Source organism: Ornithodoros turicata, chromosome 5, assembly GCF_037126465.1.
Source record: "Ornithodoros turicata isolate Travis chromosome 5, ASM3712646v1, whole genome shotgun sequence".
NCBI classification, from domain to species: Eukaryota; Metazoa; Arthropoda; class Arachnida; order Ixodida; family Argasidae; genus Ornithodoros; species Ornithodoros turicata.
This window is the reverse complement of record NC_088205.1, coordinates 46767675-46788136: the sequence shown is the minus strand read 5'-3', so window position 1 is coordinate 46788136 and position 20462 is coordinate 46767675. Positions and strand designations below refer to the sequence as shown.

Below are 20462 nucleotides of genomic sequence, written 5' to 3'. Positions count from 1 at the left end.
GATAGGGCAGGGTCCCTAGTATTCCCACGGGCTCATATTTACAGGGATTGCGCGTTCACCTGTATGAACTCTGCAAGTAGCGTTCTTTTGGAAGAAGGAAAATCTGTTGTTTCCGAGAAACATATTCACTGATACCGTGATTTCTCCTCCTAGAGAAAACACATATCACAACCTAAATATATCTAACATCCTTAAAAGCAGCACAAACAACGCGGGCTAAAGCAAAAAAAAAGAACGCGTATTATTAAATATGTCTTCTTCGGGTATTCACAAAGACAAGGCCTAGACATTTACCGAATAGTCATGCCGAATAGGTAAGATGACGCTCTTTAACAAGTACTTGAAGTCATTTTGCACTGCGGCTACGAAGTATCGTAGTATTACACCGTATTTCTGTACACAGAAAGCCCGTAGTATGTCGGTGCATCGAACTTGAGCTCGCCCCCTTACGGCGATGGACTTCCGACGACCCCTCTAGGCAATGCCAGCATGGGAGCGACTAACGGTACACGAGCTAACAGATTCACGAGTGTTCAACTGTACTACCTCCGAGAAATGAGGAAGTTATGCGATAAAGGAAACTCGTTACAGGTTAAAGGTACTGTAAAGCAGCAGTCAAGCTGTTAATATTGGCAGCGGCATTTGAAAGCTTATTCCGAAAGAAATCCACACTGCAAATTTTATGTGCGACAGAAAACTCTAAACATTTTTTAATCACGACTGAAATTGCGGTGAAAAGACGAGGGGCGACGCCTTGTGGGAAACAATCGCCTATTCGTCGAGCAACAGTGTTACATGTCCCCAACCTTGCATCGGCTAAGTCATGGGCTAAGTAGCCGGCTTCATGAACTTTCTTTGAAAAGTTTGTTCAAACGCGATAGTTGCCTGTCATATATTATCTCAAAATGCAAGAACATTGGTATATCGTGGAAATGAGTAACAAACTGTCAGCAGAAACACCATGAGAGTCACCCACGCAAAAATGCACCACGTCAGGCAAGCCGTCTTGGTGATGGCAGCGGTAGATGCCGCTGTACACTCCCATTGTTATTGGCATGTTTATGTTCGCCGCCCTACAAGGGGAAACTGCGGAATTCGGGTCGGGTCTTAGACACAGGGTTGCCTGTAATATTAAATCTGAATTTTCTAATAAACTACGAGGTGGATTTGAACGAAATTTGTGGCGTTTGTATACTGAGCACCCAGGCTGTCAAATGAGCCAGCAGTATAAAATTGTATGCCTGCTGCTTTACAGTACGCGTAAAAAAGTGACTAAGTTACAAGTTATGAGAATGAACTCCATGTACCACGTATACCAAGTACTCTTCTCATGATACGTAGCAAGGTAGCTTCATTCTTCTCGACCTTTATATAACGAGTTGAGATCATCGTTGGTGGTGCAAATGGTGGGGCAGTGGGTAATGTAAAACGTTTGATAATAGTTTTGATACATTAAAATTATCCCTGAATCATCTTCAATATGGTGAAAGAAGTCGTTCTTCTGGGCTTCATTTGCAAGTGACCAGTTCCGAACACATCAACCCATCCGACATTTCTGTACGAGTAGGCTTTCAGAACGCGAGCAAGCGCATATGTCAGAAAAAAATAAAACTATAAAACCAGAGAGCCCTTTTCCCATGAAAGCTCATAGCGTTGCAACAAGAACTGGTTTCGCGGTATGCACACTTTCATTGTTCGGCAACTTTCACTGAAAGGGCTATTATGCGGTGACTGCTGACATGCTCCATTCTCGTCTCCGACAACTAGGAGATCACAGGGAAGGACGATTGCTATTTCGCGGCGGAAGTATAATGTGTTGGTCGGCATGTGATTGTAGCTTATATCGTTGTGTTCCGTATAGTTGATTTACTACTTGTACGAACGGCTATAATTTTTGTGCGGCGGAGCAAGACGGTAGAAGTACTGAGGGAAGAAATCGCTTGCCAATGCAAATCCCACCGCTCGAAAGGAGTGAGCGTGAGTCTGCCGCTGGGCCGATGGCAGAACAACCGGCGCGTGCAAGCTCGCAACCAGAGTCCCTTCCTTAGCTCCCTTGGGAGTACGTTGTGGACACGTTTAGTTCGCTTGGCTTGGAGCGGAAAGTGTGGCAGGCGGAAGCAGCTCTGAAAACAGTTCAGCGCCTCCACGAAAGACGAGAGCTGCGAACGTTTTTCTTTTTTTGTTCCCTTTCAGAAATCGCTTGTACCGTTACTGAAATTGTAGAAATTATTAGAAAAGAAAAAATCACGAAACTTTGTCGCGACTCTGGTGTAACGCTCGGAATGCTTGCATGTTTTCGCATCTCACGCCTGTTGTAAAATGAACAGATTTGTTAAAAAAGATTACACATTTTAATACTTTGTATACTTGAGGGATCGCCAGACATAGCTTAGTGACAAATGTGAAAAAGACTAGAGATGAATGAAACCGTTTACATAGATGTTGCGGCTCTGTGTGCGTCACTAAGGGCCCGCTGTTCGTTTTCCCTTTATGGGTTGAGAAATTTGTTTTCCGAACTGCTCACGTAGTAAAATACAGTGGAACATGTATCTACGAGGGGTGTTCAAGTCAAACCGGGACTTTTCATTTTTCGCAAAAGTAAAATGAACTTACAGGCGAGAAATTAGTTTTATTTTTCAACGTAATCTCCAGCTGCACTAATGCACTTGTCCCAGCGTTTCACGAGGGCTTGGATGCCAGCAGCGTAGAAATCCTTACCGGCGCGTAGCAGCCATGATCTTGACCTCGTCGTCGCAGCTGAAGTGGCGGCACCCAAGGAGCGCCTTCAGTGGCCCGAAGAGATGGAAATCGCTGAGGGCGAGGTCTGGACTGTAAGGGGGATGTGGCAGCAACTCCCAGCCAAGTTCCTGTAAGGTGCGTGTCGTGAGATGCGCGGTATGCGGGCGTGCATTGTCCTGTAGGAGGAGGACTCCTTTGGTGATGAGGCCCGGCCGCTTTTGCTTCAGCGGCTTATGCACATCCCTGAGAACCTGACCGTAATATGCACTATTGATGGTGGTACCACTGGGCAGAAAATCAACATGAACAAAGCCAGCCTTGTCCCAGAAAACCGTGGCATGACTTTACCCGCAGACAGGGTGCTTCGGAACTTCTTGGGAGCTGGCGAGCCCGGATGCTTCGACTGTTTTGATGCGCGTTTAGACTCAGGAGTGAAATGGTGCACCCTCGTTTCATCGCACGTGATGATCCGATCAAGGAACGGCTGTCGTTCAGTGTCGAAACGGTAACTTAGCTCTTGGGAGATTTCCAGTCTTCTCTGCCGGTCAAGCACGGAGAGCTGCCTCGAGACCCAACGGGCAGTAACTTTCCGAAACTGGAGGTGTTCACGAATGATAGTGTTCAACGTTCCCACAGAAAGGTCGTCTTTCGAGCCAGTTCGAGACATGTTATCCGTCGGTCCTTGAGGATCAGGCGCTCCACAAGTTGGATGTTCTCAGGAACTCTGACACTGGGCTCTGAGCCGCACCGGCCGGGATCGTCCTGCACTGATGTACGGCCGTCTCAGAACCGTCTGCACGACTCAAACGCTTTGCTGCGGCTAAGTGTATCGCGGCCATACTGAACCTGAAGTCTTTTGTGAATTTCAGATGACTTTACGCCTTCATTCACGAGAAACTTCATGACAATTCGCTGTGCGATATGCGCGCTCACCTCGTTGTTGGCCCTTGTCCAGCACGTGCCTTCTGTTTTGCACAAACTTTGAAGCGGAGGCCTGTCGCGTATGAAAATAACGAAAAAGAAGTGGCGCGAGCCATTTGTACACTCAGGAGACAGAAAGTTCCGGTTTGACTTGAACACCCCTCGTATATAGGAGTAATGACTATAATACGCCCATTCTATTTCTTTCTCCAGCTCTGCCCTCACCAGTTTAAGCACAGATTCCGGGATCTACGCGATCGGGTTCACAGTATACAGAAGATTATGCCTATCCCCATTACCATGCAGGTCCACGGTTACACAGTCAATGCATCTGGGGACGTATGCGAAGTTCAGCATGAGGTAGCGCGCCAACCAGACAGCTTAAGTGTCACCATGGAATGTCGCCGTGATATTGCGATACGTAGAAATAAAACGGTACAGTTGAGGCAGGTTTCACACTACCGTATTTGTCCACCGTTCGCTTCAAAAGTATAACCTGAAGGCAATCGAGCTCCGCCAACCAATGGACCCGTTTTTGCTCCGTTAAAAACAAGGCCGAGAAAATCGTAAGTATGAAATGGGCCTAAAAGCGTGCCGATTTCACGTCAGATCAGGTAGGCCCGTGCCTGGATAGACATAATTTTATACTTAGAAGCTCATTGTATATGAAGATGAGCAGCAGTAAAATAATCGATTTTCACCGAATAGTTTTTGCAGAAAAGAATCGAGAAAAGCCGGCTGTAAATTTCAGTGTTTAACTTTTGCCGTTTCCGCACGCGCATGTCTCCTGAGTTGGTTTCAAAAGATATTTCTGCCAATATTTTTATACTTTAGCATACAGCCAAGCCAGCAGGCATTACATTTTGGCGCGCAGGTGAAACGCTCTGTGACATTAAAAAAAATTGCGAAAATGATTTAGCGCGCAGTTTTGTTCTGAACTCAACGCGTGATTTCATGACCAGGAGTTGTCCCATTGTTGTACTTGGCATCAATTTACTCACATTTTAACGGTCTTCCACTTCATATATCTATCATGCGTGTGCCTTCGATAGATAGCTGCTGAAACAAGCAGACATTTGGGTATATACTTCCAAAACAAGGATTTTGCGAGTCCATTAAGGCCGACAAGGCCCCTTTGGATTTCATTTATGTTTTGCCAGGGCCTGGCCTGAAGTTAGATGTTTCCTCCGCCGTAAAAAAAGAAAGAAAGAAAAAACTGCTACAAAAGATGCACGCTGGCGCGTTAAAACGCGGAACTGCTGTGCGCGCGTGTCGAAACGGGGATGGCGGTACTGGGGGAAGGCGGCAGTCCGTCAATATCATACAAGAAATAAAACAAATTTCTGTCAGCAAAAGCGGTAGCTTATGTACATCTATTTACAAGGCTGCGAAAATGGAAATGACCGTGATAAATTATTTCACTCAATTTCAGCGAAAACGTCACTATTCTGTATTGGCTGTCTACTTTTCGGGCTATGAAAGATTCTCGAGCTTCACTTTCCGATGTCTTGCTTTGCCGCACATGCGAAGCTTGTATACCAGGTTGATGCAGTATATTTATTCATTCTGTTTTCTTTTGAATTCGAAAAGAAGCTACGAATTCAGCGCGTAGATGGAGTAAATGGACGCGCTTCAGGCGCTGTGACAAGTACCTTATCATATCTTGCGATCGTATGAATGCATCTTGCTCAGGTAAACGCAGGTTATGTGTTGTGGCATGGTGCTTGGTTATTTTTTTTTTAATTTTTTTTTATATTTTATTCCACCGATGCCATCGCAAGCACTTTTGCCATTGCCTGTTCCTGTAAACAGTAACACTTGCAGTCACAGTTGCACTTGCAAACAGTCGCACTTGCAAAAGTAGACTTGGAGAGTTCATAAAGCGTATACCGATTTTTAAGATGGTTGGCCGCGCCATCTGACAAGTACATCATATTAGCGGCAACCGCAACATTCTCACCAACAACTCTTCAATGTGGCACAAGTATTCGCTCACCACAGCAAAACTGTACGTTTCTGTGCCAGCTGTGACCACGCACGTGAATATGGAAATCTGTCGACTGTGGAATATTTCAATGAAACCTCAGTATATTCCTTGTTCTTTCCATCATGGATGCCCTGAGTAGCCCAGACTCCTGCTTTATCCTTCAGCTTGCGCGCTTTTTCGATATATGCTTCGTTGATTATGGGCCAAGCGCTGCATACTTTTCTTGTTGAGGGAACTAGAAAGCAGCGTGTATCGAGTCGGCACCGATCTTGATACGAATTGCATTTCTGGGGGGCATTACGAAACCTCCACTCAGAGCAGACACATTACACTCATATTGCTCAGATGTCTCAACATCACTTTAACTTTCTGAGATGTCCTTGCAGATGTCTCTGTTCTTTTTTCTGACGGGCGATTTTCGTAGTCGTTGCTTCACAGCGCCAAGGGTCTTCAAATGCAGGGACTGAAACCGAAACGAATATCGGTTCGGTTGCGATTAAAGTTGAGTGTCACAACTCTGAAATCGGTATTAGTCACGGCTACGAAAATCACCATCTTAATATTTGCGGTTACAGGTAACCAAACAGTTGAACCGGTATTTTTTTCGGTTTTCTTTACGATGTATCTGCAGGCAGCGTGGATGGAAATTAGCTACAAAGTGCAAACGGGTCAAAATGAACATATTTATCTGTTGCAGGAAACTTTGTTCGAAAAGCATAGCAGGACTGCAACTGCAAGTATATATTGGCGACAACGTCTTGAAATGTTTCCTCTTTACTTTGAGGAGAAGTGTAGCCATAGAAGAGTACGACGCATCATATATGTGCAAGAAAACGTATTTTTGTAATGCACAGAAATAACACAATAGACGTCAGAACAGGCCGCCATAGGGAAGCCCATTCATCGCCCTCCATATACTAGAGGCTACTCTGGACCATCATTATGTCCTCGAGAGTGTCTTCAGACAGGTTTACTCTTTGTGAGGATAGGATCAACTTTAGACTGGAAAATGCCCTTTCAACGCTCACTTGCGTTTCCGGTACTGCTAGTACAATGCTGGCAAGTTGACAAAGTTCCGGCATTTAGTTTTTTTTAACAAGTTAGGCAAGAAAAAACTGCATGCGTTCAACGGTTAAGCAAACAGATGCGGAAACAAACAACCTGCAACGCTTGGTATCATATGTGATTACAATAATACAGTTCATAACTCATAAAGGACGTACCGGTCAACCTTAATAATAACACTTGAAAAAATGTGGTCTCGTTCCCGAGCGCGATTACAGCAACCCTTGGGGCTATGAGGAAATCCTTCTTGAACAAAATTATTCTGTTAGTTTAACGCAAGGATTTTGTTCACTTAACATTCCCCCAGTGCGCCCAAGGTGGCTGTTATCGCGCTGGAAAATCAGACCGAAATTTCCAGTGTTATTATTAAGGTTGGCCGGAGCTACGTAATACATGTCAAACGATGCGTATGTCATCCGATTATGGGCTCAAGCGCATAATATCGTATGTTGTCTGCACAACTTCTGAATGAAAAACACATGACGAAGAGATCTACTTCAATAGAAGCACGCGCAACACCGCTAATCAGAGTTGTAAAGCCATAATACAAATATCGCATCCAAACTTGTTCGCGTTCACGCTTGAACCGATTCATTTGAACCGGTAACCGAAATCACATTCTTCGGTTCAGGTTATGGTTTCGGTTAATTGTCGATGGTGAATTGCGGTCACGTTTCGGTTACGGTCCTGGAAGAAATTTGGGTTCCAAGCGGTTTTCGGTTCTGTTCCGGCTTCAGTCCCTGTTCGAAAGCGTAACCTCAATATTCGCGGCAAAAAGATCACGGTTCATGTCAGCGTGACTCTCACTCAACAAAGATTAAAGTTCTTAAGATGGATCTTGAACGATAGAAGCTTCATAAAACTTGAAAGCGTCTTGACAAGTGTCACTACAGTGACCGATACAGAAATGGTGGAGATAACGCCAATCCGTTTTGTTAATAACGGCTACTTTCGTTCTGATTCTCCGTCTCTATAATGTTACAATAGCAAGAAAGTCTGCATTTGCACGATAAATGTAATCGTGTATCCATTCAACTTAGCAGCATGCAGATACAGTCGCGGAAGGTGTAACTGCTAATCTCATGACAAACAAGGAAAGGAAAAAGAATGATCAGCTCGCAATGTTTGTCATGAGATTGGATTGTGTTGCATCGTGTCTTTAAGCGTGCTTGTACAATAAATGTTAGTGCGAGTTAGCGTCCGTCTCTGTGTCTGCCTGCTGCTAAGTTGAATGGATACATACCAACTACCCCACCTGTCTACGCTGTTGTAATCGTCTATTTTGATCTCCAATGGTAAAGTATGTACCCGACAGTGTGGTATCAGTTGTTGCGCAGTAGGTGTTAATATACATTCCAAACTAATGTATGCAAACGGGTTAACAGTCAATCTCGAATAACAGCCGCCGGGAAAACAAGGACGAAGAGAAGCTACCTCGTCCTCTTTCGCGCGTACGTATTCTCACCGAAGAAGGAAATCAAACCAGAACAAAAGTCATCGCGGGGCAATAGGTATTTCACTAAAAACGCCATTCTTAAACATGATTTCGCTAAAACGTAACAGGTCGTCATTTACTTTGTGGTGGTATTTTCTAATACGAGGCTCGCTTGCTTAGGAACCCCAAAACAAGCTTCGCTAACCTCCCCCTCTTTCCCCCCACATATTTCGACATACGCAGCCCCACACATTGGTTACAATTTCCCACCAAACGTCCTCGGGACTGCTGAACACCACTAGGAATTTGCAAAGCGTCCTTTCCAGGATTAACGACGGCCGACTATACGTATATTTTACATTCTTGCTGTCATAAGTTGTTACCGCTTAAGTTGATAAATTCTAAAAACAGGCAACACGAACCAAGAAAATATGTCCTCGGTGTAATTTCCTTCGTGAGAAAAGGTTCGGTGATGTCGCGCGCTTACTGAGAAACAACCTCTAAGATCCTATAAAATAGCAAACGTGATCGTACTCACAACACTGGCAATGCCGATGAAATAGACAATGTTGGCGAGACTACAAAATCCACAACAGTGACCCATCCCACATTTTTCACTGTCCTGTTCTTGGAGCACACTCATGATCTTCCTTCTCCGGTTATTTTAAGGCCACACCTCAAGAAGCAACGCTCCTGATGTCCACCACGAGACAGGCGATATCACACTTGTTTTTCTTTGACGATTCAATTGCAGTCCTTCATTCACGTTAGCGGTCTTCCAAAATGGTGTTATGACATGTGTGCGTCAAGAACTTGAGGTCATCTATCAATCAAGCTGGGAGTCCGACGGAAAGCGTGATGAAAACAATGCAGATGTTGAAAAGCCCCTTAACACCGGTCACTTCATAAGGCTGTTGGAAGGCCCATTTAATTAACCGTCGCTCGGTGACACCACGCTGGAAAAATATGCTCGTGTGACAACGAGCCCATGCCAAAGGACATCGATGGAGACAAGTAGGTGTTCCTTTCGCCCTTTGTGGGAAAGTGGGAAACCGTTAGCGAGAGAACAGATTCCGGTGGGAAACCGGTTCTTGGGTGTAGGAATCGAACGCGCGTGGTGCATTCGCAAGTGAGCCGCTTGGAGAGTTGGCGTGGTACGAGCTGTTTTCTTATGCTGTGAGTGCATGCTTTCGAGCGATGTAGGAAGGTTATCGTCGACTTGCACTGTAGCATACGGAATTACGGAGGCGTGTGAAAAGAAACCTCGAAAGAAGAGGACAGGAAAGTGTGTATTGTTCTGTGCATTTTTAGAAACGCAGGAATGGAAGCATGTAGTACTCAGGCTCGGCGTTGCGAGTGCTTCTTGTCGGTTCAGTTCAGCGCAAAGTGAAAAGCATTCGTGAACTCACGCCAGCCCGGAATAATATTCCTCACCATAAATGCCAAGAAATGATGCATCTTCCCGCACATAATCTTAAACGGAATTCGTCAGCCGTTGCAGTCTGAAATGGTGCTCCTCCTGTTGCCCTTCTCGATCAGTGTGGATTGAACTGTGGCTGACACTAGTATTTCTATAGGCTTCTGCCAAGTTAACTTCAGGGTTGGAACCTTTCTAGCCCGTCAACAGTGGGAAAAAGAAACAGAAAACAAGTAAAAAAAAGTACGAGAAAGAAATTCACGTTCTCACCAAGGCAGATTAGCCATACAGGAGTAAATCCCTACCTCGTATCAACCACACGGATTATTCTAAGCAGTTTCGTTTTTCGTGTGTTGCAGACCTTCATGCATATTTACTACTTAATGCTAGCATGTTTTAAATATTTAGGTTTCTGAACAGAATGTGTGACCTCAACCTCCTTCGCAATGATTTTATCCAGCTGCTAAACGTGGTGCAGAAAATTTGCATTGTATAGGCGGGCCTTACACTACTCGCCTCACCATTATCACGTCTTATCACTATTCATTGTCATCAGGAATTTGTCGTCATTCTGAATACTGGTGTATAGTACACGGCTCGCGCTGCTTTGTGCCTGTTTGAACTGCAGAGAAGTCAGCGACCTCCAAGCAGCACCTTTTGCTTTTGTAAAGAGAATGTGATGGTGTACGACTAATTATGTACGTATAGTGCTGGCCTCATAATTTCGCTTTCGTCGTTATCGTCTACAGTATAGAAAATTTGGAGGCCTATAGTGAATGTGACAAAATAGCCGTCGACTGCCACTTCTGACGTTCAACAACAACAACCACAACGTTTTATTTTCTTTTTTATTAGCAACATGCACACACATGGATCATATTGTCATGGTTCTGCATGCAGTTCCTATTTTCAATTGATAGGTCTTACGTCATGGAACAAGTTATCAATGGAAAGTTTCGCCTTTAAGAAGTTCTTAGGCTTAACAGTCTATCTCTTACAAGTCATTCGTTCTTTTAAATGCATTAATTATTACAGTAACTGAAATTAATCACAACCACTTCTTTGGGTTGCAAACAACTCTTACCTCAAAATGTCTTGAACGTTTTGAATAGTGCCCGGACTGCGTCCTGCCCTCTTGCAAAGTGTAAAAATGTCAAGGGAGAGAGCTGTGAGCAGCCTGAGGGCGTCCCAGCTCTTTCTTCCACCTTCTTTTTCCGCAGACCGTTCTCACACCAAAGAGGTATGTTGTCAGTCATTTGCTGAGATTACGGATTGAATGCACTTAGAATACGACAAAGTGAAGAGACTGGACTCACGTACCAAACATTGTGGTTGTGTTAGTATATGTGGCGTCCATAGGTGGGCATTTTGGCGAACCCTCACTCACCATCCCCCTCACGGCCCCCATGGGCACATGCCCTCACTCGCCCTCACCCTCATGCTGCTCACAGTTGCACGCCTTCACTCGCCCTCACCCTCACGGCCCTCATAAGCGCAAACCTCACTCGCCCTCAGCCTCACGGGCACATGCCCTCACAACTGCACGCCCTTACTCGCCCTCACGTCCCTCACAAGCGCATGCCTTCACTCGCCCTCACCCTCACGGCCCTCAAAATGTGTGCCTTTACTCGTCCTCACCGTCACTCACCCACTTTAAGCGTTCCCCTCACCAGACTTGGATTGAATCAAATCAAGTCAGAGCCCTCACGATCTCACCATCAGAAGCCTTCAACTCATCAGTGGCCTCACAGGGCAGTCACCATCATGCACCTCAGCACCCAGCAGGGGCTGACCATCGCTTCACCCTCACCTCAATTCCTCATACATCTTTCCCTCCTCTTAACAGGCCTCACCCTCTAGTGCGCTTCTCCTTCAACCTCACGGTGGGACTGCTACTCGCATTACGGTTTGGTGAACCGCCTCCAAATAGTCACAGATATGGTTCTTCCGCCGCGATCAGAGCCGCTTTCACCGATTTAAAGGCCTGCTGTGCCGAGTTGCTGGGAATGCCCTGCTCACATTACCAATATCCCAGCTCCCAGTTTTCTTGAAGGAATAGCAAGACGGTCTTCGCCTGACTAGCCTTTCCGCCCTTTCTTTCTTTTTTTTTTCTTTCAATAACGCATCCCCCCCACCCCCAGTTCGATGTTGTATCCCAAATGGTTACAGATATGGTTCTTGCACCGCAATAGGAGCTATCCCGACCGCTTTAAAGGACCCCTGTTCTTCGTGAATTCTCAGCCAACAGTGACAATATCCCAGTGGGAAAGAGCCGCACATGGTTACGGATATGGTTCTTGCACTGCGATAGGAGCCTTTCCGACCGGTTTAAAGGACTCCTGTGCAGCATTCTTCGGGACTTCGGGGCCAACACTGCCAACGTCCCCGATGGAAAGAGCCGCACGTGCTTACAGGTATGAGTTTTGCACTGCGATAGGAGCTTTTCCGACCCCTTTAAAAAGCTCCTGTGCTTCATTCTTCGGGAATTCGCCGTCAACACTGCCAACGTCCCCGTAGGAAAGTGTCCCACATGGTTACAGATATGGTTCTCGCACCGCGACAGGAGCCTTTCCGATCGTTTTACAGGGCTGCTGTGCCGCGTTCTTCGGGGATTTGCGGCCAACACTGTCGATGTCCCTGTTGGAAAGTGCCCCACGTGGTTACAGATATTGTTCTTGTACCCCGATAAGAGCCTTTCCGACCGCTTTAAAGGGTTCGTGCGCTGCATTCTTGGGAATTCGCGGCCAACACTGCCAACGTCCCCGTTGGAAAGTGTCCCACATGGTTACAGATACTGTTCTTGTACACCAATAAGAGCCTTTCCGACCGCTTTAAAGTGCTCCTGTGCTGCATTCTTCGGGAATTCGCATCCAATACTGCCAATGTCCGTGTTGGAAAGTGCCCCACATGGTTACAGATACTGTTCTTGTACCCCAATAAGAGCCTTTCCGACCGCTTTAAACGGCTCCTGTGCTGCATTCCTTGGAGTTCGCGGCCAACACTTCCAATGTTCGTGTTGGAAAGTGCCCCACATGGTTACAGATATTGTTCTCGTACCCCGATAAGAGCCTTTCCGACCGCTTTAAAGTGCTCTTGTGCTGCATTCTTCCGGAATTCGCATCCAGCACTGCCAATGTCCCTTTTGGAAAGTGCCCCATGTGGTTACAGATATTGTTCTTGTACCCCGATCAGAGCCTTTTCGACCGCTTTAAACTGCTCCTGCGCTGCATTCTTCGGGAATTCGCATCCAGCACTGCCAATGTCCCTGTCGGAAAGTGCCCCACATGGTTACAGATATTGTTCTTGTACCCCGATAAGAGCTTTTCCGACCGCTTTAAGGGGATCCTGTGCTGCATTCTTCGGGAATTCGCGGCCAACACTGCCAATGTTCCTGTTCGAAAGTGCCCCACACGGTTGAAGACATTGTTCTTGTACCCCGATAAGAGCCTTTCCGACCGCTTTAAAGGGCTCGTGTGCTGCATTCTTGGGAATTCGCGGCCAACACTGCCAACGTCTCCGTTGGAAAGTGTCCCACATAATTACACATATGGTTCTTGCACCGTGATAGGAGCCTTTCGGACCGCTTTAAAGGGCTCCTGTGCCGCGTTCTTCGGGAGTTTGCGGCCAACACTGCCAATGTCCCTGTTGGAAAGCGCCCCACATGGTTTCAGGTATTGCTCTTGTACCCCGATAAGAGCCTTTCCGACCGCTTTAAAGTGCTCCTGTGCTGCATTCTTCGGGAATCCGCATCCAACACTGCCAATGTCCCTGTTGGAAAGTGCCCCAAATGGTTATAGTGATTGTTCTTGTACCCCGATAACAGCGTTTGCGACCGCTTTAAAGGGCTCCTGTGCTGCATTCTTTGGAGCTCGCGGCCAACACTGCCAATGTTCCTGTTGGAAAGTGCCCCACATGGTTACAGATATTGTTCTTGTACCCCGATAAGAGCATTTCCGACCGCTTTAAAGGGCTCCTCTGCTGTCTTCTTCGCGAAATCGCATCCAGCACTGCCAGTGTCCCTGTTGGAAAGTGCCCCACATGGTTACAGGTATTGTCCTTGTACCCCGATAAGACCTTTCCGACAGCTTTAAAGCGCTCCTGTGCTGCATTCTTTAGAGTTCGCGGCCAACACTTCCAATGTTCCTTTTGTAAAGTGCCCCACATGGTTACAGCTTTTGTTCTTGTACCCCGATAAGAGCCTTTCCGACTGCTTTAAAGGGCTCCTGTGCCGCGTTCTTCGGTAATACGCGCCCAACACGGCAAATATCCCGGTTGGAAAGTGCCCCACATGGTTACAGATATTGTTCTTGTACCCCGATAAGAGCCTTTACGACCGCATTAAATGGCTCCTGCGCCGCGTTCTTCAGGAGTTTGCGGCCAACACAGCCAATGTCCCTGTTGGAAAGTGCCCCACATGGTTTCAGGTATTGTTCTTGTACCCCGATAAGAGCCTTTCCGACCGCTTTAAAGTGCTCCAGTGCTGCATTCTTCGGGAATTCGCATCCAGCACTGCCAATGTCCCTGTTGAAAAGTGCCCCACATTGTTACAGTTTTGTTCTTGTACCCCGATGAGACCCCTTCCGATCGCTTTAAAGGGCTCCTGTGACGCGTTCTTCGGCAGTTTGCGGCCAACACTGCCAATGTCCCTGTTGGAAAGTGCCCCACATGGTTATAGATATTGTTCTTGTTTCCCGATAAAAGCCTTTCCGACCGCGTTAAAGTGCTCTTGTGCTGCATTCTTCGTGGCGCTCTATGGCCAAAGTTGCCTTTGCGCCATTAAAATCCTAATCATCATCATCATCAGCTGCATTCTTCGGGAATTCGCATCCAGTACTGCCAATGTCCCTGTTGGGAAGTGCCCCACATGGTTACAGATATTGTTCTTGTTTCCCGATAAAAGCCTTTCCGACCGCTTTAAAGTGCTCTTGTGCTGCATTCTTCGTGGCGCTCTATGGCCAAAGTTGCCTTTGCGCCATTAAAATCCTAATCATCATCATCATCAGCTGCATTCTTCGGAAATTCGCATCCAGTACTGCCAATGTCCCTGTTGGGAAGTGCCCACATGGTTACAGGTATTGTTCTTGTACCCCGATAAGAGCCTTTCGGACCGCTTTAAGGGCCCCTGTGCTGCATTCTTTGGAGTTCGCGGTCAACACTGCCAGTGTTCGTTTTGGAAAGTGCCCCACATGGTTACAGTTATTGTTCTTGTACCCTGATAAGAGCCTTTCCGACTGCTTTAAAGGGCTCCTGTGCCGCGTTCTCAAGGAATTCGCATCCAGCACTGCCAATGTCCCTGTTGGAAAGTTCCCCACACGGTTACAGATATTGTTCTTGGAGCGCGATAGGAGCCTTTCCGACTGCTTTGGAGGCTCCTTTGCCACGTTCTTCGGCAATTCGCAGTCAACACTGCCAATGTCCCTGTTGGAAAGTGCCCCACATGGTTACAGATTTTGTTCTTGTACCCCGATAAGAGCCTTTCCGACCGCTTTAAATGGCTCCTGTGCCGCGTTCTTCGGGAATTCGCATCCAGCACTGACAGTGTCCCTGTTGGAAAGTGCCGCACACCGTTAGAGATATTGTTCCTGCACCGTGATAGGAGCCTTTCCGACCGCTTTAAAGGGCTCCTGTGCCGCGTTCTTCGGGAATTCGCGGCCAACACTGCCATGGTCCCTGTTGGAAAGTGCCCCACTTGGTTACAGGTATGGTTCTTTTACCCCGATGAGAGCCTTTCCGACCGCTTTAAAGGCCTCCTGTGCTGCATTCTTCGGGAATTCGCGGCCAACGCTTCCAATGTCCCTGCTGGAAAGTGCCTCACATGGTTACAGATATTCTTCTTGTACCCCGATAAGAGCCGTTCCGACAGCTTTAAAGGGCTCCACTGTTGCATTCTTGGGGAATTCGCGGCTAACACTGCCAATGTCCCAGTTGGAAAGTGCCCCACATGGATACAGATATTGTTCTTGTACCCCGATAAGAGCCTTTCCGACCGCTTTAAAGTGCTCCTGTGCTGTATTCTTCGGGAATTCGCAACCAGCAATTGGCGACCAACACTGCCAATGTACATTGGTAGTGTTGGCCGTGAATACCCGTAGGACGCGGCACAGCAGCCCTTTAAAGCGGTCGGAAAGGCTCCTATTGCGCTGGAAGAACCATATCTGTAACCATGTGGGACACTTTCCAACATTGGCGTTGGCAGTGTTGGCCGCGAATTCCCGAAGAATGCAGCACAGGAGCCCTTTAAAGCGGTCGGAAAGGCTTGGCGAACTCACTCATGAGGGCCCTCATGAGTGCCCCTCACCCTCACCTCACGCCTTTGAGGTGAGGGTAAGTGAGGGCAAGCCCGCGATGAGGCCATCCGTGAGGGCACTCATGAGGTCTTCTATGAGAGCACTCATGAGGTTTTGCCCCTCATCAGACCTCCTGTGAGTGCACTCATGAGGTCTGAGGGGCGTCAGGTCTGTGTGAGTGTAGTCACTGGTGAGGCCTGAAGGGTGTGAGGTCAGTATGGGTGCATTCAGAAATAAGGTCAAATGACGCATACGAGACGTGCGCAAATTATGAACGCACTGGTGATGTGGTTCCAGCGACCCAACTACCGGCAGGGTGCACTTCAAAGGGCTGGTGTGCACGGATTTAGCAATTTCGTCTACCTCGCGCTGGCAACACAGCGAAGCGTGCTGAGCTGACTGATTACTTGGTGATATGGTTCCAGCGACCCAACTACCGGCAGGGTGCACTTTAAAGGGCTGGTGTGCCCGTTTTTAGCAATTTCGTCTACGTCGCGCTGGGAACACAGCGAAGCGTGCTGAGCTGACTGATTACTTGGTGATATGGTTCCAGCGACCCAACTACCGGCAGGGTGCACTTTAAAGGGCTGGTGTGCCCGTTTTTAGCAATTTCGTCTACGTCGCGCTGGGAACACAGCGAAGCGTGCTGAGCTGACTGATTACTTGGTGATATGGTTCCAGCGACCCAACTACCGGCAGGGTGCACTTTAAAGGGCTGGTGTGCCCGTTTTCAGCAATTTCGTCTATGTCGCGCTGGGAACACAGCGAAGCGTGCTGAGCTGACTCATTACTTGGTGATATGGTTCCAGCGACCCAACTTCCGGCAGGGTGCACTTTAAAGGGCTAGGGTGCCCGTTTTTAGCAATTTCGTCTATGTCGCGCTGGGAACACAGCGAAGCGTGCTGAGCTGACTGATTACTTGGTGATATGGTTCCAGCGACCCAACTACCGGCAGGGTGCACTTTAAAGGGCTGGTGTGCCCGTTTTTAGCAATTTCGTCTACGTCGCGCTGGGAACACAGCGAAGCGTGCTGAGCTGACTGATTACTTGGTGATATGGTTCCAGCGACCCAACTTCCGGCAGGGTGCACTTTAAAGGGCTGGTGTGCCCGTTTTTAGCAATTTCGTCTACGTCGCGCTGGGAACACAGCGAAGCGTGCTGAGCTGACTGATTACTTGGTGATATGGTTCCAGCGACCCAACTTCCGGCAGGGTGCACTTTAAAGGGCTATGGTGCCCGTTTTTAGCAATTTCGTCTATGTCGCGCTGGGAACACAGCGAAGCGTGCTGAGCTGACTGATTACTTGGTGATATGGTTCCAGCGACCCAACTACCGGCAGAGTGCACTTTAAAGGGCTGATGTGCCCGTTTTAAGCAATTTCGTCTACGTCGCGCTGGGAACACAGCGAAGCGTGCTGAGCTGACTGACTACTTGGTGATATGGTTCCAGCGACCCAACTTCCGGCAGGGTGCACTTTAAAGGGCTAGGGTGCCCGTTTTTAGCAATTTCGTCTACGTCGCGCTGGGAACACAGCGAAGCGTCTTGAGCTGAGTGATTACTTGGTGAGACGCTTCCAGCGACCCAACTTCCGGCAGGGTGCACTTTAAAGGGCTGGTGTGCCCGTTTTTAGCAATTTCGTCTACGTCGCGCTGGAAACACAGCGAAGCGTCCTGATCTGACTGATTACTTGGTGATATGGTTCCAGCGACCCAACTTCCGGCAGGGTGCACTTTAAAGGGCTGGTGTGCCCGTTTTTAGCAATTTCGTCTACGTCGCGCTGGGAACACAGCGAAGCGTGCTGAGCTGACTGATTATTTGGTGATATGGTTCCAGCGACCCAACTTCCGGCAGGGTGCACTTTAAAGGGCTGGTGTGCCTGTTCTTAGCAATTTCGTCGACGTCGCGCTGGGAACACAGCGAAGTGTCCTGAGCTGACTGATTACTTGGTGATATGGTTCCAGCGACCCAACTTCTGGCAGGGTGCACTTTAACGGGCTGGAGTGCCCGTTTTTAGCAATTTCGTCTACGTCGCGCTGGGAACACAGCGAAGCGTGCTGAGCTGACTGATTACATGGTGATATGGTTCCAGCGACCCAACTACCGGCAGGGTGCACTTTAAAGGGCTGGTGTGCCCGTTTTTAGCAATTTCGTCTATGTCGCGCTGGGAACACAGCGAAGCGTGCTGAGCTGACTGATTACTTGGTGATATGGTTCCAGCGACCCAACTACCTGCTGGGTGCACTTTAAAGGGCTGGTGTGCCCGTTTTTAGCAATTTCGTCTACGTCGCGCTGGGAACACAGCGAAGCGTGCTGAGCTGACTGATTACTTGGTGATATGGTTCCAGCGACCCAACTTCCGGCAGGGTGCACTTTAAAGGGCTGGTGTGCCCGTTTTTAGCAATTTCGTCTACGTCGCGCTGGGAACACAGCGAAGCGTGCTGAGCTGACTGATTACTTGGTGATATGGTTCCAGCGACCCAACTACCTGCTGGGTGCACTTTAAAGGGCTGGTGTGCCCGTTTTTAGCAATTTCGTCTACGTCGCGCTGGGAACACAGCGAAGCGTGCTGAGCTGACTGATTACTTGGTGATATGGTTCCAGCGACCCAACTTCCGGCAGGGTGCACTTTAAAGGGCTAGGGTGCCCGTTTTTAGCAATTTCGTCTACGTCGCGTCCTGAGCTGACTGATTACTTGGTGATATGGTTCCAGCGACCCAACCTCCGGCAGGGTGCACTTTAAAGGGCTGGTGTGCCCGTTTTTAGCAATTTCGTCTACGTCGCGCTGGGAACACAGCGAAGCGTGCTGAGCTGACTGATTACTTGGTGATATGGTTCCAGCGACCCAACTTCCGGCAGGGTGCACTTTAAAGGGCTAGGGTGCCCGTTTTTAGCAATTTCGTCTACGTCGCGTCCTGAGCTGACTGATTACTTGGTGATATGGTTCCAGCGACCCAACTTCCGGCAGGGTGCACTTTAAAGGGCTGGTGTGCCCGTTTTTAGCAATTTCGTCTACGTCGCGCTGGGAACACAGCGAAGCGTGCTGAGCTGACTGATTACTTGGTGATATGGTTCCAGCGACCCAACTACCGGCAGGGTGCACTTTAAAGGGCTGGTGTGCCCGTTTTTAGCAATTTCGTCTACGTTGCGCTGGGAACACAGCGAAGCGTCCTGAGCTGACTGATTACTTGGTGATATGGTTCCAGCGACCCAACTACCGGCAGGGTGCACTTTAAAGGGCTGGTGTGCCCGTTTTTAGCAATTTCGTCTACGTCGCGCTGGGAACACAGCGGAGCGTCCTGAGCTGACTGATTACTTGGTGATATGGTTCCAGCGACCCAACTTCCGGCAGGGTGCACTTTAAAGGGCTGGTGTGCCCGTTTTTAGCAATTTCGTCTACGTCGCGCTGGGAACACAGCGAAGCGTGCTGAGCTGACTGATTACTTGGTGATATGGTTCCAGCGACCCAACTACCGGCAGGGTGCACTTTAAAGGGCTGGTGTGCCCGTTTTTAGCAATTTCGTCTACGTCGCGCTGGGAACACAGCGAAGCGTGCTGAGCTGACTGATTACTTGGTGATATGGTTCCAGCGACCCAACTACCGGCAGGGTGCACTTTAAAGGGCTGGTGTGCCCGTTTTTAGCAATTTCGTCTACGTCGCGCTGGGAACACAGCGAAGCGTGCTGAGCTGACTGATTACTTGGTGATATGGTACCAGCGACCCAACTTCCGGCAGGGTGCACTTTAAAGGGCTAGGGTGCCCGTTTTTAGCAATTTCGTCTACGTCGCGTCATGAGCTGACTGATTACTTGGTGATATGGTTCCAGCGACCCAACTTCCGGCAGGGTGCACTTTAAAGGGCTGGTGTGCCCGTTTTTAACAATTTCGTCTACGTCGCGCTGGGAACACAGCGAAGCGTGCTGAGCTGACTCATTACTTGGTGATATGGTTCCAGCGACCCAACTACCGGCAGGGTGCACTTTAAAGGGCTGGTGTGCCCGTTTTTAGCAATTTCGTCTACGTCGCGCTGGGAACACAGCGAAGAGTCCTGAGCTGACTGATTACTTGGTGATATGGTTCCAGCGACCCAACTTCCGGCAGGGTGCACTTTAAAGGGCTGCTGTGCCTGTTTTTAGCAATTTCGTCTACGTCGCGCTGGGAACACAGCGAAGCGTGCTGAGCTGATTGATTACTTGGTGTATGGTTCCAGCGACCCAACTTCCGGCAGGGTGCACTTTAAAGGGCTAGGGTGCCCGTTTTTAGCAATTTCGTCTACGTCGCGCTGGGAACACAGCGAAGCGTGCTGAGCTGACTGATTACTTGGTGATATGGTTCCAGCGATCCAACTTCCGGCAGGGTGCACTTTAAATGGCTAGGGTGCCCGTTTTTAGCAATTTCGTCTACGTCGCGCTGGGAACACAGCGAAGCGTGCTGAGCTGATTGATTACTTGGTGTATGGTTCCAGCGACCCAACTTCCGGCAGGGTGCACTTTAAAGGGCTAGGGTGCCCGTTTTTAGCAATTTCGTCTACGTCGCGCTGGGAACACAGCGAAGCGTCCTGAGCTGACTGATTACTTTGTGATATGGTTCCAGCGACTCAACTTCCGGCAGGGT

At 48.3% G+C, this 20462-nt stretch overlaps 1 protein-coding gene across 2 annotated transcripts in view; it reads right to left on the bottom strand.

Moving 5' to 3' along the window:
- Positions 1–20462, bottom strand: part of LOC135395983 (uncharacterized) — a 105740-nt gene that overhangs the window by 58360 nt on the left and 26918 nt on the right. The window contains exon 1 of one of the 2 annotated variants that reach the window (XM_064627061.1): positions 8686–9219. The exons of the other annotated variant lie outside the window; for it this stretch is intronic. Within the exon in view, the coding sequence (XP_064483131.1) occupies positions 8686–8790 (105 nt within the window). The 5' untranslated portion in view covers positions 8791–9219. Of the gene's footprint in view, positions 1–8685; positions 9220–20462 lie in introns of those variants that run through there. 2 annotated transcript variants of the gene reach the window in all.